Raw genomic sequence first — 27,521 nt, 5'->3', positions numbered from 1 at the left:
CATATTGGGGACTATCGACGATACTATCGCCAACTATCGATGTTTCCGAATTCGCAAGACATAATTTTAAGAAAAAGACACCAGTCGATATGCTGAGAAAAGAAATGTGCATTAATGTTGTCCGGGAGAACATGTCGTCGTCATAGAAGAACATTATTTGGAACGGTTGCCTGTCTGAAAACCGGCAATAAATTTTCCTGCATGATATAATGCTCCAATTCAGAGCGTCCGATCCGCGAAGTCCAGGATTCAGGGCATAAAAATTGATCTCAAGCAGTGGTGACCATACTTGAAAACGTCTGGGGATGGTTGGTCAGGAAAGTATATGAGTCCGGAAAGCATTATAGTACAAAGACAGAGTTAATGAATTCCAAATCGAATTTTTGAAGCAATTTCAATGTCAAAATATGCAACACAAACAAATGCCATATGTTAATATTGTGTTGTCACTCTCAATTTTATAAATTTTTGGGATTACTCCGAAGAATAGTGTCACTGAAATCAGATAAATTTACGTTTCAATTTGCCACGTCCATAGTGAGTGGATCGGGAAAATTTTAACACTATAAATTAACGGTGTAGACGAGTATAAGTTCAAAATTTAATTTCACTTTCGTGAAAGCGTATAAAAATGGCATTTATTATTCTAGTCAGAAAAGTGCTCGCAACATGTCGAACATGGTAGTGGATCAGTGCTTGTCTGGAAATGTACAGTCCCGATCACTTGAATAGTTTTAACTTTTTTGAAAATGAAAACTATTCTATCTTATCTATGAATTCTCCACATTTATTGAAAGTTTCCTACATCTTTAAAGAGAGTCTCCAAATTTTAAATGAATACTTATATGCACTTCATACACTTTCGATTTTTATTAAAATTTACCCCCCACCACCATATCCACCCCCTCACCCATATATTTGTAAAAGGCATATTTGAAATACTAGAGACTTGTGCTTTGGCAAATACATGTATATCCATGTTATGATAATAATCAAAAAGTTTCATGTCGTATTTCCACAAAAACAGTTATTAAACAATTAAGTTATCATAGTAAGCGCATACTGCAGCTCATGCGTGGGTGCTTGTGTGTATGTGTCTGTGCATTTTTGTGAGTATGTGTGTGTGTTTTTGTGTAAGCAGAAAGATGAAAAAAATGATTGAAATAGCTATTGCTCGAAGGGTTCAGCGGATCTCGTAGTCGAGCAGTCTCGACTAGAGCTTTCTTACGTTTTTTTTATACATATTTTGTTTTTTATAAAATATATATTTTATTTTGAAGGTGCGAGATTGAATAAATGGCACTTAATACTTTTCTTTTTCTTTGTCGAATAATTTTATAAGTTTAAATTAATTTTTTCACAAATAGCCCTCAGTTACATATACGCATATACATACATATGTATGTATGTTATATAATATGTAAATATGTTATATAAGTCTGCACGCATAGCATCAAGCATTCCAGCCTTATACATGCGCTCATTTGTATTTGCGTATGTATGTACATATAAATGCGTACTCAAGCATATTCTTAGAATCTCAGTTGCGATTGATTTGTCTTTGCATTGTTTTTGAATTTCCAGCCGCTACACTGGCTTTCCTTTGCTATATCGCGTCATAACAATAATGGGATTTCGTTTTAACTACTGTTGCTCGAAACGGCGGGGTGATGCTGCAAATTTTTTTTATTTTAACTTTTATATTTTTTAAATTTCATGAAAATGTTCTTTTCCGTATTATGAATATCTATTTAGTACAAATACATAATTAGATGGCTGACGCATATAAATGTCGCAATTCAGGCACAATAAATGCCGATTGCCACGCCCCTAGTACCCGTAGATTCCTCATTTTTTGGCCAGTTCTTAAAATGAGCAACTGGTAACCTAAACGCAAAATCGATAGAGAAGGCTACCAGTAAGCTATTATATATCTAGCTATTATTTGAAGCTATTATATATGTATCTAGCTATTATACTTTGGAAGATATAAACTTTTGCAGTTTGCCACGCCCCCTATGGGCGGACATATATCTACCATAGCTCGTTGGACTTGGGTGGTCAACCCGCGTATATATACGAAATTTCAGGTCTCTAGCATCAATAGTGCCTAAAATGTAGCAGAATTCGAAAAACCACTATATCTTCAGGTCCGATTTGCCACGTCCCTAGTAGGCGTAGGGATATAATTTTTTCACCTATCTTTATTGAATCGAAGCATCAGCTCACACGTAAAGTCTCAGCATTCTATACTTACAACTTTAGGAAATACAGTTTTCTCCGATTTGCCACGCCCCTAATGAGCGCAGATATATCCGCCATAGCTCGTGATTTTGGGTGGTCGACGCAGACCTGCATACCACATTTCAGCTTTCTAGCTCTTCAACTAACATGATTTCTGGAATATCGGAAAATGCATTTTCCGATTTGCCACGCCCCTAGTGGCCGGATCGGGAAAACTTTATATATCGGAGATATACACGAGTATGTGTTCCAAATTTCAAGTCTCTAGCTTCAATAGCGCCGAAATAGATTGCGTTCATACGGACAGACGGACAGACGGACGGACGGACAGCAAGACGGACATTGCACAAAACCAATATACTGATTCACTTTCGTGAATGAGTATAAAAAAACAAAGACTATTCAACAAAAAAAAAAAAAAAAAAAAAAAATATTAAAAAAAAAAACAAAAAAAAAAAAAAAAAAAAATTTTTCCAAATCAAAAAGAAACATATTTCAAATCAAAAATCTGCAAAAATTCAAAAATCAAAAGATTAAAACATGACTGTTCAAAAAATAAATAAAAACTTCAAAATTCCAAATTAAAAAAAAAAAAATAAGTTAATTATTAAAAAGTGTATTTTTGGCTTTTTATATTTTTGGACTTTTAAACTTTATAAATATTTCAAATAAAAAATCTGCAAAAATTAAAAAAAAAAAATCAAAAGATTAAAACCTGACTAATCAAAAATAAATAAAAAATTCAAAAAATAAAACAAGTAAGAAGACTCTAGTCGAGACTGCTCGATTAGGAGATACCCTGAACCCTCAAATCTGATATTCTAATCACTCTGCACTTCTTTTCGGCACACGTACATACACATCCACGTATTAGAACGTGCTCTGCTAACTGCGCAGTAAGCAGCAACTGCGCTTGTGCTACGCTGCAGTGTGGGCAACATTATAAGAATTTATTTGTTGAATAATTTAATTTCTAGACGTGCAATCTTAATGAAACTTTCAGAACATAATCATAATGTTTAAATGTATGTACATTTTAAAGCACAAGTCTCTAGTACTTGAAATACGCCTTTTACAAAGGTGAGGGTGAGGGGGTGGATATAGGGGTGGGGGGTAAATTACAACAAAAATCGAAATTATATAAAATGCATATAAGTCTACATATAAAGCTCTAGCTCTAAAGGTGTAGGAGGTATAATTAAATAACTAACTTTCGATAAGGTTTTTGATCGATAATAAATTATCGGGAGTAGTTATCGATATAAAAAGAAAAACTTGATATGCGCGTGATATACACGGACCTAGAAAAAAAATTTCAAGTCTCTAGCTCTTATATCTTCTGAAATCGACGCGTTCATACATACGGACGGACGGACAGACAGACGGACAGGGCCAAATCGACTCAGCTCGTCGCCCTGATCAAGAATATATATACTTTGTGGGGTCTGCCACGCCTCCTTCTGCCTGTTACATACTTTTAACAAAACCATTATACCCTGATTTCCCATTTTCAATGGGTTCAGGGTATAAAAAGTTAATTATTAAAAAGTGTATTTTTGGCTTTTTATATTTTTGGACTTTTAAACTTTATAAATAATAATTGTGCGCGTGCGTACAAAAGCTAAATATCTCGAATGTTCAGGTATTTGTTTGTCTCAAACATAAATTTGTGTAAATTTTTTATATTTATATTTCTCGATTGTTTTATATGGTTTTGTGCGAGGGCAGTATTATTATATATTATTATTATTATTATTATATATACTATTAATAAAAATGCCGCGTCCTAGAAGATCTAATCTTTCCCGGCGGACCCATAATGCAATTAGGCAACGGAATATCGCGAGTCAATTATCTGACGAAGAGCGAGAAATCGCCCGAGAAAGGCTACGCGTTAGTACCCAGCAAAGAAGGGCCTTAATTCGTGCTTCTCAAAGAGAGGCAGCACGTGAAATGGCAATAAGAAATGGTTCAAGGATTGATTTGAATCGAGAAGCGTTTCGATATGATTGCACCATTGACTATAGCTTGAATCGTTTAGTTTGCATTGGTCCAATGGACGTTGTTTGCCAGCATTATGGCGCATTGAAGTTTGTTAGAAAAGTAGGGAACGCAATGGCTCTGGTGGCGGGACCACTAATGGTAATGTCACTTTACAACAAAGGCAGGGGCGTTTCACCAGCAAATTTTATCGCGCCACAATTCTGGTAAACAACGTTCATTGGACCAATGCAAACTAAACGATGCAAGCTATAGTCAATGGAGCAATCATATCGAGGCGCTGCTCCATTCAAATCAATCCTTGAACCATTTCTTATTGCCGTTTCACGGGCTGCCTCTCTTTGAGAAGCACGAATTAAGGCCCTTCTTTGCTGGGTACTAACCCGGCGCCTTTCTCGGGCGATTTCTCGTTCTTCGTCAGATAAGTGACTCGCGATATTCCGATGCCTAATTGAATTATGGGTCCGCCGGGAAAGATTAGATCTTCTAGGACGCGGCATTTTTATACCCTGAACCCATTTTCAATGGGAAATCAGGGTATAATGGTTTTGTTGAAATGTATGTAACAGGGAGAAGGAGGCGTGGCAGACCCCACAAAGTATATATAATCTTGATCAGGGCGACGAGCTGAGTTGATTTGGCCCTGTCCGTCTGTCTGTCCGTCTGTCCGTCCGTCCGTCTGTCCGTCTGTCCGTCTGTCCGTATGTATGAACGCGTCGATTTCAGAAGATATAAGAGCTAGAGACTTCAAACTTTTTTTAAAATGTCCGTAATTACAGCGCGCATATCAAGATTATCATTAAAAATCGATAACTCATCTCGATCTTTTTTATCGATAAAAAACCTTATCGAAACCCAGTTATAAAATTATATCTTCTACACCTTTATTGCTAGAGTCTCCAAATTTTTAATGTATGTTTATATGCAATTTATACAATTTCGGTTTTTGTTAAAATTTACCCCCCCACCTCTAAATTCACCCCCTCACCCTCACTTTTGTAAAAAGCGTATTTCAAATACTAGAGACTTGTGCTTTGGCAATTACATGCATATTCATGTTATAATCATATTCTGAAAGTTTCATGAAGATCGTACGTCCATAAAAAAAGTTATTAAACAATTAACTTCTCATAGTAAGCGCACACTGCAGCCCATGCGTGTTTATGCGTGGTTGCTTGTGTGTGTATGTGTGTGTGTATGTGTGTGTGTGTATGCGTTTGTGTATGTATGGGTGTGTGTGTGTAAGTGTGTCTGTATGCGTGTGTGTGTATATATGCCTGTGTGTGCGTACGTGCGTGTGTGTGTGTGTGTGCGTATTACTTGTGTAAGCTGAAAGTTGCGAAAAATTATTGAAATATCTATTGCTCCAAGGGTTCAGGGGATCTCGTAGTCGAGCAGTCTCGACTAGAACTTTCTTACTTGTTATTAATAGTAACACTGAATATTTTATTGTATTTACTTTTATACTATTGTATACTATGAGAGCAGGACCGAAAACTGTCACTGTTATCAAGCCTACTGAGTATCAATGGAAATTTGAATATTTAGGGAAAAAACCGTGTTTTTCAAGTATTCGTCAAATTTTTTCAGTATTTTTATGATCTACTATCCTACTCGTGGCGGAAACAAATCCAACATATCAAAAACCATGCAAATTGGTCCAGCAGATCTCGAGTTATAACTGGAGGAGCACTTTTACACAACTCTCTTTTATATACATATATAGATTAAATGAGTTTTCTATTTCTCCAATATTTTTAGAATACATCGAAATTTAAATTTTATCCATACTTAATGCATTTTTATTAGTTTGGTTTAGGTTAGTATCTATTCGAGTACTCTCAACTAGTGTTTTCTTACTTTTTTTTTTTTTTTTTTTTTTTAACAATTAGACCGATTGAGCAAAATCGTTTTGGCAATTTCACCATATGTTATGAATTATGAATTTTAATATAGAAAACCGTTTTTACTTTTCTTAATAATGTCACCTAAGCTAAAAGATACATCAGTAGCTCAGAGAAAAATGATCCTACATTTGCTCGATCAAGGTAAATTTTATGCAAAAATTAGAGAGATAATGGAAAGAAACCGTTTCACATTTCGAAGCTACGTTCATAAACATACAGGTCGCCTTAAATTGTTGAACAGCCATGAATGCAGGAAAATCGTTCGAAAGGGGCAAGTGAATTCCAAAATAACATCCACATAGATTGCTGCTGAGGTTACAAAAGAAATAGGGAGGGGTTTTTATTTATTTATTTATTTATTTCTTAAAGTATTGACAAAATCGAGGGTCAACATGAAATTAAAAGGCCTACACAAAGTACAGAAAATAATTACAATAGTATCACCGACCCGATGGGGGTATTTTATTTGCCAGTTCGGCCAGCTACGTCCACGTTTCACAGCCAAATATGGTCAGTGATACTACTGGGACTATGAAAAGAAAGTGTTAAAAAGAAAACTTAAAAAATATAGAAATATATAAATATTAAGTATAGATAATACAATAATTAAAATAATTCGTAAGATAAAAAAAAACACACGCACACACACAGAGATACACACGCACGCATAAACATGCATTGGCTGCAGTGGTGGCTTACTATAGGAACCTAATTGTTCAATAACTTTTATTGTGGATGTACTTTATGTTTCAGATTATGATTATAACATGGATATGCATGCCAAAGCACAAGTCCCTAGTATTTGAAATACGCCTTTTACAAATGTCAGGGGGAGTGGGTGAATTAGGGGTGGGGGGTAAATTTTGACAAAAACCGAAATTGTATAAAATGCATATAAGTATACATAAAAAATTTGGAGACTCTAGCTTTAAAGATGTAGGAGATATAAATTTATTACTGGTTTTCGATAACGTTTTTAATCGATAACAAAATAGCGGGGCAAGTTATCGATATTTAAAGCAAAACTCGATGTTCATGCACATGCATGAACATAAAAATATGATAAGTAGGGGAACGTACGCGCTATGCACTCGACAGCTAGCATAAAATAAATAACACATGTTTCAAGTGTGAACTGTCAAACTGGGCATACATTATGACCCTGACCCTTAGCGATTAGAATACGTAAGAGGCGAGCGCTGAGCATTACAAACTCAGCGATAGCATAATAATAGCTAATAAACCAATGCGGAGTCTTACAAACTACGCGATAAGTTAATAATATGTAATAGACCAATGCTGAGCCTTACACACTCAGCAATAGAAGCACTAGATTTAATGGTTGAAATTATACATGAGTCTGGGTATAAAAACCCGGGCCCAGCAGAATAAAGAATCAATACGAAACTAAACACCAACATAGTAAAGTGTATTCGTTCACTCGATATGCGCGTGCTATACACGAACCTAGGATTTCAAGTCTCTAGCTCTTATATCTTCTGAGGTCGACGCGTTCAAAGATACGGACAGACGGACGGACGGACAGATGGACAGAGCTTAATCGACTCAGCTCGTCGCCCTGATCAAGAATATATATACACTATGTGGTCTGCCACGCCTCCTTCTGCCTGTTACATACATTTAACAAAACCATTATGCCCTGATTTCCCATTGAAAATGGGTTCAGGGTATAAAAAGAGAAAAACAAAAAGAAAGAAATATTAAAGATTTAGTAAAGAAAAGAAAAAGGAAAGATTAAAAACTGTTGCAAGAATAGTTGATAATGACAAAGAATAACAAATAATAAATGAAAAGAGTAAAGGAAGAGCCAAAATAGAATAAAGGATAGGGTTGAGAAATCACTACACAAAATTGGCAACAAAATCTATACCAGTGCTTATGCCTGGGCACTGAGAGTGATTTCCCGAAGATAAGCTAAAAGGATTTTATTTTAAGAAGAGAGAGCTCTAAGGAAAATACTTGATAATATTTATTAAAATTAACACAAAGAACATGAAACGCACTGTGCGAAGAATAATCCGTAGTGCACACAGGTAAATGAAGCGGACGAAAGTGTCTAGTTGTTCCGTACGGAACCGACAAATTTAGACGACCCAACAAAGAGGACGAATCAATATCACCACTAATCAATTTATGCAGAAAAACAATTCCTAAAATTGTTCTGCGATTGGTTAGCGATGGAAGATCAACAAGCTGGAGCCTACTATGATAAGACGGTAATCGTAAATTACTGTCCCATCTAAAATCTCTTAAGGCAAGGAGAAGAAACTGTTTTTGAACCGATTCGAAACGATCCTGACACAGTTTATGCTGCGGGGACTATACAACTGAGCAATACTCTAAGATAGGACGCACAAGCGAAATAAATAATTGCTTGATAATCAAAGGATCTTTAAGTTCCTTAGGCCAAGCCAAGCACACTTTTGGCTTCATTAATGATGGCTTCATAATGATGGCGTGTGGCTAGACGGAAGCCGCGCTTCAATGATGCTTATAAAAAGAAGCGTTTGAACTACACTAAGGAATATTTTAGCAAGCAATCTGATTAAAGTCAAGTCTTGTTCTGTGATGAATGCAAATTCAATATATTTCGATCGGATGGGCGTAAAACTGTTTGAACAATTCCGAATACTGCGTTTCACAAAAACAATATTACGCCATGATTAAGCATGGTGGTTGTGGGGTGTTTGTCTGGGGTTGCATATCTGCTGCAGGTGTGTGCGAATTGGTATTTATAGACGGTATAATGGACAAACATTTATATCTAAATGTTTCGAGTGATAACCTTTGAACAAGTGCCGAAAAGCTAGAACTGCCAAGTTCGTTCACATTTCAACATGACAACGAGCATTCTGCCCATATAATACCGCCCATGTGTTTCTCCACCCACCATAATCTCCAGACCTAAATCCAGTTAAACACTTTTGGAAAAAATTGGATAGGCCCATCTCAAAGCGGGTAATCACAAATCAAGCTCTTATCGAAGAATGGCAAAAAATTAGTGAAGACGTCACTAAAAATAATTTTGTTCGATGCCAAACCTCTTATCTTGCATTATTAAAGGGTTAAATGTTTACATACCTAATGTTATAGTTATTATCATTTTTTTTTTCATGATATTTTTATGTTTTTAAAGTTTGATTTTGGTGTGGCCAAAATTTTTGTTCAGCAAAATCGAGTTTTATTATTGGATTTAAAAAAAATGCACGTTAAAGTTTTTCGCAATATTCTTACTGTATAATTTAATAAATACCGAATTCTATTTAGTAAATTTTTTGTTTTATTAAAAAAACGTTAGAAAACACTACAAATTTCTACAAAGTTTAAAAAAAAACAAGTAAGAAAGCTCTAGTCGAGACTACTCGACTACGAGATCCCCTGAACCCTTGGAGTAATAGCTATTTCAATAATTTTTCGCGTCTTTCAGCTTACACAAGAAACACGCACACACACACACGCACGCACACACACACAGGCATACATACACACACATACATACACACATACACACACACACACAAACACACATACACAAACAATTACATACATATACACACACAAGCATAAAGACGCATGGGCGACAGTGAGCGCTTACTATGAGAACTTAATTGCTTAATAACTTTTTTGTGGACGTACGATCTTCATGAAACTTTCAGATTATGATTATGACATGGATATGCATGTAATTGCTAAAGCACAAGTCTCTAGTATTTGAAATACGCTTTTTACAAAAGTGAGGGTGAGGGGGTGAATTTAAGGGTGGGGGGTAAATTTTAACAAAAACCGAAATTGTATAAATTGCATATAAGCATACATTAAAAATTTGGAGACTCTAGCAATAAAGGTGTAGAAGATATAATTTTATAACTGGTTTTCGATAAAAAATATCGGGATGAGTTATCGATTTTTAATGATAAACTTGATATGCGCGCTGTAATTACGAACATTTAAAAAAAAATTTGAAGTCTCTAGCTCTTATATCTTCTGAAATCGACGCGTTCATACATACGGACAGACGGACAGACGGACGGACGGACGGACAGACGGACAGACAGACGGACAGGGCCAAATCAACTCAGCTCGTCGCCCTGATCAAGAATATATATACTTTGTGGGGTCTGCCACGCCTCCTTCTGCCTGTTACATACATTTCAACAAAACCATTATACCCTGATTTCCCATTGAAAATGGGTTCAGGGTATAAAAACCTGCTGAGCATTGGCTCAGTTCGCAACCGTAAATACAGTTTGGCAAGAAAGTGTTTACACACAGGGAAAAAATTTTTATTTTTTACTTTGAAGCGAAATAAAAGCAGTAAGAATTGCATATGCAATTTTTTTTTTATGAAAATAGGTAAATTAGACTATAAACTATATAAGTAAAAAAAATAAAAATATGTTTCCATTAACAAAAGAAAATAACAAAAAACAAAAGAAGTAACCAAAATCAGCTGACAAGAAAGTGTTTACATAACTAAAACAATTAATTCATTTTTGTGTTTTAACTACTTTGTAGTTAAAACTAATACTTTTTTTGGCCACCGTTGGCATCTATGACTGCTCCCAAGCATCTATTCATCGATTGGACCAAGTTTCTGACATATTCCACCGGGATATTTTGCCATTCTTCCAAAACAATGGTTTTCAGCTCATTTTTATACCCTGAACCCATTGAAAATGGGAAATCAGGGTATAATGGTTTTGTTAAAAGTATGTAGCAGGCAGACGAAGGCGTGGCAGACCCCACAAAGTATATATATTCTTGATCAGGGCGACGAGCTGAATCGATTTGGCCCTGTCCGTCCGTCCGTATGTATGAACGCGTCGATCTCAGAATATATAAGAGCTAGAGACTTGAAATTTTTTTTCCTACACGCGCATATCAAGTTTTTCTTTATATATCGATAGCTACTCCCGATATTTCATTATCGATCAAAATCCTACACCTTCAGAGCTAGAGCTTGCAAATTTTAAATGTAGACTTATATCCACCCCCTCACCCTCACCTTTGTAAAAGGTGTATTTCAAGTACTAGAGACGTATGCTTTGGAATGTACATACATTTTCACCATATGATTACGCCCTGAAAGTTTCATTAAGATTGTACGTCTAGAAATTAAATTATTCAACAAATAAATTCTTATAATGTTGCCCACACTGCAGCGCAGCCCAAGCGCAGTCGCTGCTTACTGCGCAGTTAGCAGAGCGCGTTCTAATACGTGCGTGTGTATGTATGTGTGTCGAAAAGAAGTGCAGACTGATTAGAATATCAAATTAGAGGGTTCAGGGTATCTCCTAGTCGAGCAGTCTCGACTAGAGTCTTCTTACTTGTTATTCTTTGGATGCCTCTTGGCGGTCCTCTTCTTCAGATAAGCCCACAAAATCTAAACGAGGCTTAAGTCCAGGATTTTAGCTTGCGCATCCAACACATTTTCCAGTTATAAAGTAGCCAGCACTTCACAATATGTGTCTTATGTTTGGGATTATTGTCTTGACAAAACCTAAAAGTTGGTTTGCCATTGACAAAGAACCCAAATTTGTTGGTACTACTTACTAAATGTGTGCGCAAAATGTCCAAATACTGTGCAACATCCATGGTGTTCTCAATAAAGCATAGATATTCAACTCCTTTGCCAGCAAATCAGCAGTCGGTATTATATTTTTCTTCTCGAGGGCTTTTAGGGGCTCGCGCCACTCTCTAGTTGGACCATTGTTATAATATACCATCATTTTGGATTCATCGCAAAATATTGCATCATCCCGATATGAATTTGGTTGATTTCCGTACATTCTAGCAAACGTTAGACGCTTTTTAGCGTGATCTACCGACATAAGTGGTTTTTTCCGGGCTGGTCGGGACGACAGATCGTTACGTTTTAGTGCTCTTCTGACACTTTCCCGGGAAATGGTTATGCCACACTCCTCCTTCAGCGCACTGACAAGCTTCCTGGTCAAAATAGTGGATTTCTCGTTCATTTTTCTGAGCATAATTCGCTCTGCTCTGGGTGATAATAGACGAAGCCGTCCTTTATCTTTAACCTTTAACCTTTAACTCAAGCCTATCCTCTTTTTTATTGCACGGCTTAGTATGTTATATACCGTTTTCCAAGAAATCAAAAACATTTGGCCAATCTCTGTGGCAGTTTTACCCACCAGAGGCATCCAAAGAATAAAACTGAGCTGAAAACCATTGTTTTGGAAGAATGGCAAAATATCCCAGTGGAATATGTCAGAAACCTGGTCCAATCGATGAATAGACGCTTGGGAGCAGTCATAGATGCCAACGGTGGCCAAAAAGAGTATTAGTTTTAACTAAAAAATACTTAAAACACTATAATGAATTAATTGTTTTAGTTGTGTAAACACTTTCTTGTCAGCTGATTTTTGTTACTTCGTTTGTTTTTTGTTATTTTCTTTTGTTAATGGAAACATATTGCAATTTTTTTTACTTACTAATATAATTTATAGTCTAATCTACCTATTTTCATTCAAAAAAATTGAATATGCATATTCTTGTTGCTTTTATTTCGCTTCAAAGAAAAAATTAAAAAATTTTCCCTGTGTGTAAACACTTTCTTGCCAAACTGTGTACGGTCACAATCACTTATACTTTTATAAGACATTATAGTGATATGGAATTCATACACATACATATGTACATATGAACGTTAAATGTATGAGCTTAGCATATAAAATATGCTCTAATACAAATTATAATGTAAATAAATAATTCTTTTTGTTGTTATGAAGTGCTTACTTTATACACACGCATATAATGAGAAATATAAATATTCATAATATTTCACATGTATCTAGTACGCTTATCACTGAAGTGTTGAGAATGGAATAGCATTCATGTATGTACTTACAAATAAAATATTTTATATTTCCAGACTTATATTTTTCATTAATATTTCCTAAGACTTTAGGCAGAGAAAAATATTTTAAGAAATACGTCTGCGGCATATGTTTTTTGTTTTAACTATTAAATGTTTTCAACAAAACTGTCCACATTACTGTTGATTGCTCGACAACCCAATCGCAAACTAATGACGGCAAATAGTCCTTGAAATAATCGACATGAATTGGAATGGAACATACTCTGCGATTGTCGATTAATTTCAAATTCCATGTACATATGTATATACCACCACTGACCAGAGAACACATGGACTAGACATGTAGAACAAATTTTTCTAAAGCAGAAAATGTTAAGTTGGTCGACCACTTTACTTCGTATTTGCTCGGCTCGGTCGCTGGAGGTTCGAGCAGTGAAAATATTGCACGACAAAAACAGTGCGCTGTGAGCGCTCAGTCGAAATGGTCGTGATTATGTATGAAGCACATCTATGTGCCATTTGTCCTACTCTCTCTCTCTCAGTTCCTCTCTCTCGCTCTCTATGGTCGCTGAAATCATCACTCTCAGCGGCGCACAAAAATTGAAATTTTTGTTCGCGACGATTTTTGGGAAGGGTATGAAAGTGTAGATGCGCATAAAAAATATGATTTCGCGACCGGCAAGCCACACTTGCACACTTAGTACATGTATGAGCATATGTATGACAGTGTGCGAAGCTCTTTCAGCCTGTAGCAATTTTAAAGCCCAGCATTTGCATTTGGTCGGTCTTGTACATGTATACATTTGATTGTGTGTGTGCTCGCATGGGATGCGATGCTCACAATTATGGAATAGCACTTGTAGAAGCATTTATATACTGTGCGCCTTTACATGTGCGTGTGTGAATGTACATGTGTGTATGCATGGGACATGAACATTGGCGTGTGCCTACCTCAACTTAAAATTGGTTGACCGATTTAGGGTTGTAGAATCGCATTTCTATTTAAGTACCTTTTCTTTTGTATCAATGATCGTGTGCTTGCTTATCGAAGTCATCAATTCATAAAAACAATTGTTTCAAATAGGAATCTGTTTAATATTATTTCATAAATTTAATAAATGTAAAAATAGAAAACATAAAATTCAATATATATGTACCTAAAAACAAATCATTAATAAAAACAAAGATAATTCAATAACATTGGAAAATAAATTTATAAATGTACATTTATACGTACATATGTATGTGTTCGCACGCACAGGCTGTTGTGCACATAAGGAATACATCTTCGCGACGAGCATGTACACACACATTTACAGTCCCTTGCTACATGTGTGGGCTTTTGTGTGCGTGCGGCGCGAAAGTCAATTCTTTCTCAGTATTTTCGTCAATCGTCAGTTACCGTCCCGTTTTAAATGTACATGTATGAGCTATTATGTGCTAGTATGGGAAACTATTCTTGCTGCCTGAGGAATATTGTAAGTGTGTATGCTCATAATACGTGAACATTGGCTTGTGACTGCCACGAGTTTTTAATTGTGCGAGCGATTTGGAATTAAATCTGCAGAGAGAGTGCTAAACGGTATTTAATTGTTGGAGTGGTGGCGTCGCCGATAAGCAAAAAGACCGGGTTGTAATTTCCTCGTCTTTATTTCTAAGATTAAAGCTGTGTTGCTCGTATAGCATTAGTAATAAGATGTACATATGTCTCGTCAGTACCAGGAGAGGCAAGTGAGGCAAGTCGAAGTACTCAGCGGGCGCTAAGTACCGCGAACCAGTAGGAGAACTGGGTGATGTTATTAACAGAATGCTGTTAACAACGTAACATTGTGTGGTGCGGGAGGAGCAATTCTTGTTAATGGGATCTGGCATTAACATACTCCCCCCCCTTGCAAGGATTGCAAATTAAGACGTCGTGTCCAAGCTGGAGACCTCTTGCTGTGCGGATCAAGGTCGTCAGCGGAGCTGTGACCGCCTGTTTAGGAGTCGAGGCGGAGAGACGTGCTGATCCCTGGAGATGCAGGAGCGTGTGGTGATTCTGGCCACACGTTTTGCAACGTCCCTTGCTTCGGCAGGATTGCCCGGAGTGCTCGTGAGCCAAGCAGTTCGTACAGTACTTATGTGTAAGTACCGCACGCATCCGCTTCTCCCCTGAAAGGCCCAGAAAACGCTGGCAATCCCGGAGACCGTGGGCTCCTGGGCACACGCGGCACTGGAAGGAATTGGTACCGCGTGGCTTGCTGCTTTCTGATGACGGCGTCTTTATCTGGAAGATCGAATGAGTTGGAGGTAGAATTACTTGCTCGTTAGGACACAACATGGAGGTTAGTTTGACAGCACAAGGAGGACGAGGATCGGGTTGAAATGATGGGCCTGAATGAAGAATATCATTCAGTGCTGGACGAAGAGCCTTGAAACCGACCCTCACTTTCGGAGTGGTGCTGTTTGGAGCTCGGAATGGAAGAGCTTCGTCAGATGATACGGTTGGCGGAGACTCAAGTTTCGCCTCTTCCGAAACGGAAACCTGAGTTGTGAAGGAGGAGACCGTTCCTGGTATCATCTGTGACAGTGGGCCTGTCAGTACCCAACCGAAAACATTCTCCAGACCTATAAGAGGCCCACAAATATTAGGGTGATAACCTCCCTGAATGATAGTCGGAAGGATATCCGCGCCTATCAGGACATCAATTTCCGCACTCTTGTAGAACTCGGGGTCAGCTAGCTGAATTTTCGGAAGTTTGTTTAACAAGAGTTGCGGAACTGGGGACGAAGGGATGTTACCAGCCAGATTTGGAACGACGAGAGCAGAAGCCTTGATTCGCATTCTCGGCTTCAACGGAGAGCCAATATCAAAGTTGCATACCTTGTGTGCCTCAGCTGTCACTGCTTGATTCAGGCCGGAGACCTGAGTATGCACGGACTTGAATGGCAACTTGATTTTTCGGAACAGTCGCTCAGAAATGAAAGTCGCTTCGGACCCTGAGTCGACTAAAGCACGGGCGGGATAAGTTGCGCCGAAATGGCATATATTAATCACCGCCGTGCCGAGGAGGACACCTCGTGTGTTGGCAGCCAGATACGTTTGGACGTTGGACATAACTGGAGTACGAGTCGGAGCTATAGCTGTTGCGGAGGCAGCAGCGGTCCGAAGAGTATTGTCCCTATGGAGTAGGGTGTTATGTCGACCATTGCACGTGAAACAGTTGTGAGTACTGGTACACTCTCGTAACTGGTGACCTTTAGCGAAACAGTTTAGACAAAGCTTCTTCGATTTTATGTAAGTTTCTCGTTCATGAATGGATAGTTGGAGAAACTGATGGCAGAATCGGATTGGATGATTCTCTCTTGAACACAGATCGCACCTTGTGCCGATTGTGTCCACTTGCGTTCTGAACGAGTTCAGTCGTTCGGGAAGGGCAGGGTTCGCAGATCTCGGAATTGAGTTCGGAACTTTTGGAACAGAACGGTCACCTTCCATAGCTTCAAGAGCACGAGCGCGCTCGCTAAGGAAGTGACTGACGTCCTGCCAGGCTGGGATTTCTGTTTTTCGTTTCAATGAATGCTCCCAGAGAGATCGAGTTTGTTCCGGCAAATTTGAAGTGCACAGGAACACAAGAATGCAATCCCAACTTTCAGTGGATATCTGAGCATGCTCGATTGCCGTGACACATCTGTGCATAGTGCTATGCAACTCTCTGAGAGCCGAGCCTGACTCCTTGGTGATCTTGGAAAGGTTGAGAAGAGTTTTAAGCTGGCTGTTGACTAACAGCCGCTTATTCTCAAACCGATCACACAAAGAGACCCAAGCCGATGCAAAGCCGTCGTTTGTGAGAGGATACTCTGCGACTAGTGCGTTTGCATCGCCTGCTGTTTTTGAATTAAGGTGGAATAGCTTTTCCACCGGAGTTAAACACGGATTGTTTATGTAGATCGCAGTAAAAAGATCGCGGAATGTTGGCCAGCGCAAGTAGTCGCCGTGGAACACTTCCATGTCAACGGGTGGAAGGCGACAGCCTTCAGACGTGGCGAAAGGAGCGGACATAGGAGCGGGCGGTGTACTCGATGCGGAAAGTGCGTCGATCTGTACACCCAGATGGGTCGTACACCGCTCGTAGACTGTGTAGCAGTTGTCGAATTTGGCCTCCGTGGCTTCAACTTCGCCACTGCTTGCCCCTTGGCTCAATGCTCTGGCACAGACCTTATATTGCTGCTCAGCATCATCCCACAATGCCTTGACCCGATCTCGACGGATCTCGAAGGCCCGGAGCTGAGCCGCCTGGGTGGCATTAGAGTCTCCGGGACCGTCAATGCGCGACTCAAACTTGATGAGCCTATCCGCAGCCGAGATGAAGTCAGACAACGACATTTTAGACGGACTGGCGGGCTTTATACTGGATCGGGTGACGACCGGACTACGCTTGAAAGTGCTGCTTGTCTGCGGTTTCCCGGACGGAATGGGTGATGCAGAGGCACTGCGCTTGATCAGACGCGAAGCTGGTACACTAAGTTGCGCTCGACCCGAACGATCAGACATGGATGCTAACTAGAAGTTAGCTGCTGGAAATTTCTGATATGGAGACAGAAATTCACTCAAAGAGCAAAGTAATTCAGTTGACAAGAGCAAGAAAGTTGTCAACTGAACGTAGAGCAAATTGGAAAAGAATTATTGCCTTGTTAAGCAAGTAAAGCGAAAACAAAGAAGAAGAATATTTATTTAATTAGGATAAATTTAATAATTAAAAGGGTGGCTTTATATTTTGCTTTACAATGGCTCTTTGAAATACGATAAATACTGATCGTGACACAACTATCGTCAGAAATTGTGGCGGCCGGTGATAGTTATTGAAAATGTTATCGATACTAGTGACGATCTCAGCTGCTTGGACACAAAACAAAACAACCAATTTAACAATTTAAGTTTATTATTTTGTAAATGTGTCGTGTATATGTATGTGGAAGTTGCAATTGTGAATTTACATATATGTTAATTGTGTTGCTTGGCTATTTGTACGCCATATGTTGTCATATGTGCATACATGGATGTGTATGTATGTATGAGCGTATGTTCGTACAAACAGAAGAAAGCGGACACACAATTAGCAAATAGTTAAATAAAACAAGTAGAAATAATTATGCTTGGAGGATTAATTATTAAATTGCAAAATAAAACTATTAAAAATAACAAAGGATAATGTGATTTATTTAATAGTTAAGCGAGGAGCATGTACATATATATGTATGTATATATGTCACTCTGCAGCCGGCGACTAGTTATAAATATGAGTATGTGCGGATGTGTGAAAAGGCAGAATACATATGTAAATAAATTTATTAAACGATCAACAAAGGATATTGTTCTTCTCGTGTTAATAAATATTAATCGGATTTAAACACAGCTTAATACATATCTATATATATAAGAATATATACATATAGGCATGTAGTCGAAATATTGCTAGATTAGTACATATATATGTATATGCAAGGGAAGGCGGATGAGAGGTGCCAGTGTATTTATGCATATATATATGTATGTACTACTCTAGACAAGAATGGGGTACTTATCTCGACGGCCGATGGAATGCTGGTGTGAAGGTGGACGAATCTCCGGCTCGAAGGACCAAATGTTGGAGTGGTGGCGTCGCCGATAAGCAAAAAGACCGGGTTGTAATTTCCTCGTCTTTATTTCTAAGATTAAAGCTGTGTTGCTCGTATAGCATTAGTAATAAGATGTACATATGTCTCGTCAGTACCAGGAGAGGCAAGTGAGGCAAGTCGAAGTACTCAGCGGGCGCTAAGTACCGCGAACCAGTAGGAGAACTGGGTGATGTTATTAACAGAATGCTGTTAACAACGTAACATTGTGTGGTGCGGGAGGAGCAATTCTTGTTAATGGGATCTGGCATTAACAAATTATTATTTAAGTGATTTTGCTATTGTTAAGAATCGTGCCAATATTTATATGTTTTTTTTTTTTAACTATGGCTAAAACAAATATTTTAAAGAAATCACGAGGAAGTGGAGATAAATGCATTATTGAAACGTGTGGTGCGAGCTATAGAAAAAGCTCTATTAATTTTCCGGTTAGACTATTTTCTTTTCCATCTAAGGAGATTAATTTAAACAAGTAAGAAAGCTCTAGTCGAGACTACTCGACTACGAGATCCCCTGAACCCTTGGAGTAATAGCTATTTCATTAATTTTTCACGTTTTCAGCTTACACAAGAAACACGCACACACACACGCACGCACGCACACACAGGCATGCATACACACATACACACACACACACACACATACACAAACAATTACATACATATACACACACACAAGCATAAACACGCATGGGCGGCAGTGAGCGCTTACTATGAGAATTTAATTGCTTAATAACTTTTTTCGTGGACGTACGATCTTCATGAAACTTTTAGATTATGATTATAACATGGATATGCATGTAATTGCCAAAGCACAAGTCTCTAGTATTTGAAATACGCTTTTTACAAAAGTGAGGGTGAGGGGGTGAATTTAAGGGTAAATTTTAACAAAAACCGAAATTGTATAAATTGCATATAAGCATACATTAAAAATTTGGAGACTCTAGCATTAAAGGTGTAGAAGATATTATTTTGTAACTGGTTTTCGATAAAGTTTTTTATCGATAAAAAAAAGATCGGAATGAGTTATCGATTTTTAATGATAAACTTGATACGCGCGCTGTAATTACGGACATTTAAAAAAAAATTTGAAGTCTCTAGCTCTTTTATCTTCTGAAATCGACGCGTTCATACATACGGACAGACGGACAGACAGACGGACAGGGCCAAATCGACTCAGCTCGTCGCCCTGATCAAGAATATATATACTTTGTAGGGTCTGCCACGCCTCCTTCTGCCTGTTACATACATTTCAACAAAACCATTATACCCTGATTTCCCTTTGAAAATGGGTTCAGGGTGTAAAAAGTGGATAAAAGCTTGTAATTTACCCAGTAATATCGACTGGAAAAAATCTAAAATTTGCAAAAAGCATTTCGAAAGGAAATACGTTGGTAAATTTAAATTAGGCGTCAATGCAGTCCCAACCTTAAATTTGTGCAAGTCAAACTTTCTTTCAAATAATAATGCTTACGTAAGTGATGACATTTATACGATAGACATTCAGGAAGAATATATTACTCCTTATAGCTATCCAAGGAAAAGTTTAGACAAATGGAGTGGATGACTTTGTGAAGCCATCTGACCCAGAACAGCAGCATCAGTTCAGCAATATTCAAAATCAAAGTGACGAGGAAGAAAGTTTGCAGAATTTTTTGTGCTTTGACAATAGTTTAAAAAATCAATTGTGGCAAGATTTAAGCTCCGGTAGGTCTTCGTTTTGCTCAAATTGTTTAAAAAGAGAGCAAAGCGTGGTATATTATCCGAAAAAATATTATGAAATGAAAGTAGCTCTTCAGAATGTACAGAAAGAGAATTCTAATTTGAAAAAAAGATATTCATCTTTAAGAAATGCTCATAGGCAAAGAAACATTTACCAAAGAGCCAGAAAGAAGACAAAGCATGTTAATATCTTCACGACAATTAACAATTTACCTCACGTTTCAGACCAATCAAAGGTCTTATGTAAAATGCTTTTTAAAACAAGTAAGAAGGCTCTAGTCGAGACTGCTCGACTAGGAGATACCCTGAACCCTCTAAGCTGATATTCTAATAAATCTGCACTTCTTTTATGCACACATACATACACATGCATCCACACGCACGCATAAGCCTGCGCTCTGCTAACTGCGCAGTAAGCAGCGACTGCGCTTGGGCTGCGCTGCAGTGTGGGCAATGTTATGAGAATTTCTTTGTTAAATAATTTCTTTTGTAGACATACGATCTTAATGAAACTATTAGAGCGTAATCATATGGTGAATATGTGTGTACATTCCAAAGCACAAGTCTCTAGTACTTGAAATGCGTTTTTTACAAATTGGGGGCGAAGGGGGCGTGGTATCCAAAATCTGTAAATTACAAAATCTTTGTATCGATTAACTTTATATACAATGCAAATTTGAAGACTCCAGGTCTAAAAGTGTTCAAATTGGGCTAAAAAAACAAAATCAATTTTTTGATTATTCTCGATAAAAAAGTTATCGGATGATTTATCGAAAAAATAATGCAAACTCGTACTGCGTATGGTACACACGAGTATGCATGCCAAATTTCAGCTCTCTAGCTCTTATAACTTCTGAGATCGACGCACTCATACGGATGGACGGGCGGACGGACGGACAGACGGACAGGGCTATATCGACTCAGCTCATCGCGCTGATCAAGAATATACTTTATGGGGTCTGCCACGCCTCCTTCTGCCCGTTACATACTTTTTCACAAAACCATTATACCCTGATTTCCCATTTTCAATGGGTTCAGGGTATAAAAAATAAGGTTTATAACAGCGCTGAAAGAGTTATTTCGCAAAATATTCATTTCTACTCAGCTAGGACATATGATTACCTTAGCGATGTTCTTAATTTAAAACTCGTGTAAGAAGCAATTAAGTCGCTGGGCGATTTAAAAAAATTTAGTTCCTGGATTTAATCCAGAGCTATTAGAAAACTTGAAGGGCATTGTCGAAAAAATGAGCGCCAAGGAAAAATATACCGTATTAGTTTGCGATGAAATTAAAGTAAAGAGATGTCTTCAGTATAATTCATCTCTTGACGAGATACAGGGATTTGAAAACGATGGTATAAAAATGACTAAATTTTTGGGACAGCAAGTCTGTGTTTTCCTTGCTAGGGGGCTGTTTGACAACTGGAAGTATGTTTTAAGCTATACGGTTTCAGCTCGTGGCATAAATCATACTAACCTAAAAAAAAAAATTTGAAGAAAATATTGGACTATCGCAAGCATTGGGGCTTAATGTCAAAGCCGTTGTTTGCGATCAGGGATCCAATAATAGGGCCGTTTTTGATAGATGGGGCATGAGAATCAACAATCCTAGTTTTTTTGTTAACGATAAAGAAATATTTGCGATATTCGATGTACCACATCTTGTTAAATCGCTAAGAAATATTCTCTTAAAGCATAATATTTCCACACCTCAGGGCACAGTTTCATGGCGTATAATAAGAAAATTATATGAAATTGAAACTAAAAATTTGACGCGTTTATGACTGAAATTGACTCCAAAACATGTCAGCCCAAATTGTTTTGAGAAAATGAAATTCAAATTTGTCACCCAAGTTTTTAGCCGCAGTGTAGCTGCTGCGATACGCACAGTTGTAGATTCAGGCGGGTTTACTGATTGTAAAGATAGTGCTCTTGCAATTACATTACATACATTACACCTTTTCGATTGTTTAAACAGTCATGTACTACTTGACAGTAATCCGTATAGATGCGCACTTAGGAAAACAATAATGTCCATGAGTATCTTCAGGAAATGAGAGATTATTTTCATGACCTGAAGTATCCACAAAAAGTATATTGTATTGATGGGATGATTATTACAATCTCATCTATAATTGCTTTAGCGGAAAATATTTGGAATGACAGCAGTGATACTTTCTTTGTTGCCACATCCAAACTAAACCAAGACCCTTTAGAAAATTTATTTTATTTAATTAGAAGTCGAGGAGCAACCAATATTAACCCAACAGTTTTTGAATTTAATTCTATTATATCTAAAATGCTTTCAATGAAAATCTTGGCATCTGTTTCTATATCTGGAAATGGTATTCCAGATGAAGATCTCATGTTAGCTAATATAATAAAGGATAGCGGATCTAACCTATCAGTATTTCATGAGCAGTGTGCCACGAATTCATCTGTAGATCAAGAACCTTTAGATCCAAATATTGAGGTTGAATTATCATTAGATGCAACCATTGCAAATATTGAAAATGTTTTTTATGAAAATGCATTACGATATTTTGCAGGGTATCTTCTCTACAAATTACTACAAAAACTGATTGCGAAATTTGTTCAAATCTTTTAAAGTCATCGGATGAAATGCAGTGTTCTTCTGAGTATTTGATACTCAATAAAAATTTTCATTATATAAATAGATATCTTAAATTGAAGGCCCCTTCTGACCATTTTTACAATTTGATAAAGCTGCATTTCGAAACATTTAGGAAAATTTTCGACACACTTGTTTTAAGCATAGAAAATCTATTCTTAATCAGTTTGTTTTAATTTTAATTAGAAACAGGTAAGAAGGCTCTAGTCGAGACTGCTCGACTAGGAGATACCCTGAACCCTCTAAGCTGATATTCTAATCATTCTGCATTTTTATGCACACATACATACACATGCATCCACACGCACGCATAAGCCTGCGCTCTGCTAACTGCGCAGTAAGCAGCGACTGCGCTTGGGCTGCGCTGCTTTGTGAGCAATATTATGAGAATTTATTTGTTGAATAATTTCTTTTGTAGACATATGATCTTAAACTTTAGAGTGTATATATATATATATAGTGACATAATCATACTGATTACGTCTACAATATTCAGAAGCTGTATGGTCGCGTCATTAAGCTGATTCGTCTTTGCAAGGCGCGCAGCTTCGTTGACCTAGGTCTAGTATTCGGATGATGTGTTGGAATTGTGTGGTGAAATGCCCAACACTGAATACTCATACACTCACACAGCCTCACACAGTGCATAATAGACAATTAGAAGTTGACGCAACATTGTTAATGTGTTGGAATTGTGTGGTGAAATGCCCAACACTGAATACTCATAAATAAATACTGCATAAATACGTGTCAATAGACCTACAATTGTTAGTCTTAAGTTGATATTCAATAAAGCAAGTTGTCATAATCCAACCTTGACTTCGTCTTTTAAATCATATTAGCGTTGCTGTTAGTATATGTCGCAGCATTTATTCGACTCGTAACAGTTTTATCTTAGTGGCGCAGCCGGTAGGATAGTAATAAATTGTGGATCCTGATGCAATAACTAAGTTATTAATTCTTGTGTCCCGTTTACTGCTATCCGCTAAACAACAAACGCGAAGGCAACCCACGCGATGGTCAATATCGCGTCAAGTTTTAAAATAAAACCTCGACAGTGACGTGTATACCGAAATTCGCATATTGCCAAAGCCGCGGATTGTGCAAAAAACTTGAAAATAATTCGAGAAGACGCTATAGAATTCGAAGAGAATATAATTCCAGAAACATTTGGTTTTCTCGCAAACCTTCGAAAGTGCTATCAGTGCATACAAACCCCAACATACGTACTAAATAATCAATAAAAATAAAATAAACCGACAACAAATAATAAATAAAATATAATTATAATAAATTAAATAAATAAACAAAATGGAAGGCGACGCAACAACACCCCTTTCTGATACCAACATGACCCAAGTGATTAATCAACTTAAAAATGTTGAAAAGTTCACCGGAAATAAAAACGCTTTATACACGTTCATCAACCGGATCGATTATATACTGGCCCTGTACACCACCAACGATGCGAGGCAGAGATCAATACTCTTTGGACTTGTTGAAAGCTGCATCAGCAGTGAAGTCATGTTATCTCTTGGCATGACCAACCTAACTACATGGACGGATCTCCGAAAACAGCTAATCCTAAACTTCAAGACGCAGACCAAGAACCATATTCTACTAGAGGAATTCAGGAACACTCCGTTCAAAGGCAACGTACGAGCTTTTCTGGAAGAAGCAGAACACCGTAGGCAGACATTGATGAGTAAGCTAGAATTAGAAAATAATCAAGATGAAAAAATACTATATGATCGATTAATTAAAACAAGTATTGACGACCTAATTCAAAAACTTCCTACCAATATTTGTATTCGAATCATAAATTGCGAAATTCCAGATTTAAGATCACTAATTAACATATTACAAGAAAAAAATCTTTTTGATGAACCCTGTCAAAATTTAAATCAAAACAAAGTAAAAGCAAGATAAAAATTTTAAGCCAACTTATCCAAATCCAAATATTCAAAAGTTTCCCACATTTCTTCAACCAAACCATCCTTATGTCCCATATCAACCTTATTTTCAACAACCATATCTTCCACCTAATCATTATTCACCTCGACCGATGCAACCAACGCCTAACCCAGTTAGACCATTTAACCCTACACTTAGACCAATTTTCAGACAAAATCAATTTGACAATAATCGTTTTGGACAACATACACAAACAACTCCACAACAAACTCCTTTCAATAGTTTTGGCGTAGCCAACCAACCAACAAAGCGTGTTAGACAAGCAGAAAGTGAACAAAGTAAAATGAGTATAGATGAAGAAACTAGAAATCAAGAAGAGATAAATTATCACGACTATATGCAGAAAGAATATTATAATCAATTAGCTTCTTATTCCCAATACTATCCTCAATATTACCAAGAACAAAGTTACCCACAAAACTCAGATTACACATACACACAGACAGCCACAACCGAACATGAGATAGAACAACCAAATGAAATAGAAATCGAGAAAGCCGAAAATTTTTCAGCTGCCAGCCTCGGAAACCAACAATACATAGTTATCACTTATAAAGGAAAATTTAAAATGTTTAATAGATACAGGATCTACCGTAAATATGATGACATCCAATATTTTCAATTTACCAATTCATGATACCGATTGTCTTATTCAAACCAGCAATGGACCTTTGACTATCACAAAAAAGGTGAATGTTCTTTCAAACAACTTGTTCAAAAGTAATAATGAATTTCTTTTACATCAATTTTCACCAGATTACGATCTACTAATTGGTAGAAAACTGCTTTCAGACGCACAAGCCGTTATAGATTATAAATCCCAAACTGTTAATTTATACAATAAAAAGTATAAATTAATCAATGATATTCCGATCACAAACCAAAATCATTTCGTAGCTCAACCAATTCTTGAAACTTATCAACACCTCAACAACCCAATCAGAGATAATTCTAAAAATCAAGAATCTATCAACTCAAGTCCTTACCGACTAGACCATTTAAATGAAGAAGAAAAATTTAATTTAATAAGTTTATTGAAACAATATCAACACATTCAGTTCAAAGAAGGCGATCAACTTAGTTTCAGTAATCAAGAAAAACATGTTATTAACACTACTCACAATTCACCTTTGTATACAAAACCATACAGTTATCCACAAGCATACGAACAAGAAGTTGAACACCAAATTCAAGACATGTTAGATCAAGGTATAATACGCCCCAGTAATTCCCCTTATTGTAGTCCTTTATGGATCGTACCGAAAAAACAAGACGCTTCAGGTAAACAAAAATTTAGAATCGTAATTGACTATAGAAAATTAAACGACGTAACTATAAATGACAGACACCCAATACCAAACATGGATGAGATTTTAGGAAAACTAGGCAAATGCAATTATTTCACAACAATCGACCTTGCAAAAGGTTTCCATCAACTTGAAATGCATACAGATTCCATAAAAAAAAACAGCCTTTTCCACAAAAAATGGCCATTATGAATATCTTCGTATGCCATTTGGATTAAAGAATGCACCTGCAACCTTTCAACGTTGCATGAATAATGTTTTGCGACCGTTAATAAATAAACACTGTTTAGTATATCTTGACGATATAATTGTATATTCAACATCTTTAAAAGAACACCTACATTCACTGCAATTAGTTTTCGAGAAGCTTTCTGAAGCAAATCTCAAATTACAACTTGACAAATGTGAGTTTCTAAAACAAGAAACTTCCTTCCTAGGACACGTCATAACTAAGGATGGAATAAAACCCAATCCTGATAAAATCAAGGCAATTCTAAAATATCCTATTCCCACAAAAACTAAAGAAATAAAAGGTTTTCTCGGACTAACCGGTTATTATAGAAAGTTTATTCCAAATTTTGCAGACATAGCCAAACCAATGACAACAGTACTTCGAAAAGACGCAAAAATAGACACTAAAAATCCAGAATACATTAGAGCTTTTGAAAAGCTAAAACAACTTATTTCCAATGACCCAATTTTAAAAATTCCAGATTTCAAAAATAAATTCATTTTAACAACTGACGCAAGTAACGTAGCCCTTGGAGCTGTACTTTCTCAAGACGGACATCCTATCAGTTTTATTAGCAGAACCCTCAATGATCACGAAACCAATTATAGCGCTATAGAAAAAGAACTTTTAGCTATTGTATGGGCAACAAAAACCTTTCGACACTACCTTCTAGGTCGACATTTTGAAATCAATAGTGACCATCAACCATTATGTTGGTTGTATAAAATGAAAGAGCCAAATTCAAAATTAACCCGATGGAGAGTAAAATTATCAGAATACGATTTTGACATAAAATACATAAAAGGAAAAGAAAACCACATAGCTGACGCTCTATCGCGAGTAAAAATAGAACAGACTTATTTCGGAGAAGAAACACAACATAGCGCTGACGAAGATAACAGTAATTTAATTTGCATTACAGAGAAACCAATAAACACATTTAAAAGACAAATTATATTTTCCAAAGGCATTCCAAATATTACAAAACA

The 27,521-nt window shown here is 37.1% G+C and overlaps 2 protein-coding genes and 1 long non-coding RNA gene across 3 annotated transcripts in view; all 3 read right to left on the bottom strand.

The window, feature by feature from the left end:
- Positions 1-13,081, bottom strand: part of LOC26527348 (unconventional myosin-VIIa) — a 146,950-nt gene extending 133,869 nt beyond the window's left edge. Inside the window, exon 1 of the mRNA XM_044007793.1 lies at positions 13,042-13,081. The gene's annotated coding sequence lies outside the window, so the exon portion shown is untranslated. The remainder of the gene's footprint in view (positions 1-13,041) is intronic.
- LOC116804683 lies at positions 11,502-12,547 on the bottom strand. The gene is made up of 2 exons (XM_032733320.2): positions 11,727-12,547; positions 11,502-11,673 (listed from the first exon to the last, which is right to left on the bottom strand). Coding segments are annotated over exons 1-2 (435 nt in total). The 5' UTR covers positions 12,161-12,547; the 3' UTR covers positions 11,502-11,672.
- A 5,598-nt stretch (positions 13,082-18,679) lies between the features above and the next one.
- Positions 18,680-18,930, bottom strand: LOC122756880. The gene is made up of 2 exons (XR_006356741.1): positions 18,765-18,930; positions 18,680-18,711 (listed from the first exon to the last, which is right to left on the bottom strand). It is a non-coding gene; the product is annotated as an uncharacterized LOC122756880 (long non-coding RNA).
- Positions 18,931-27,521: the final 8,591 nt, after the last annotated feature.

Source organism: Drosophila mojavensis, unplaced genomic scaffold (assembly GCF_018153725.1).
Source record: "Drosophila mojavensis isolate 15081-1352.22 unplaced genomic scaffold, ASM1815372v1 contig_19, whole genome shotgun sequence".
Taxonomy (NCBI): Eukaryota; Metazoa; Arthropoda; class Insecta; order Diptera; family Drosophilidae; genus Drosophila; species Drosophila mojavensis.
Note: the sequence above shows the minus strand (reverse complement) of the source record. Positions and strands in the feature narration are given on the sequence as shown.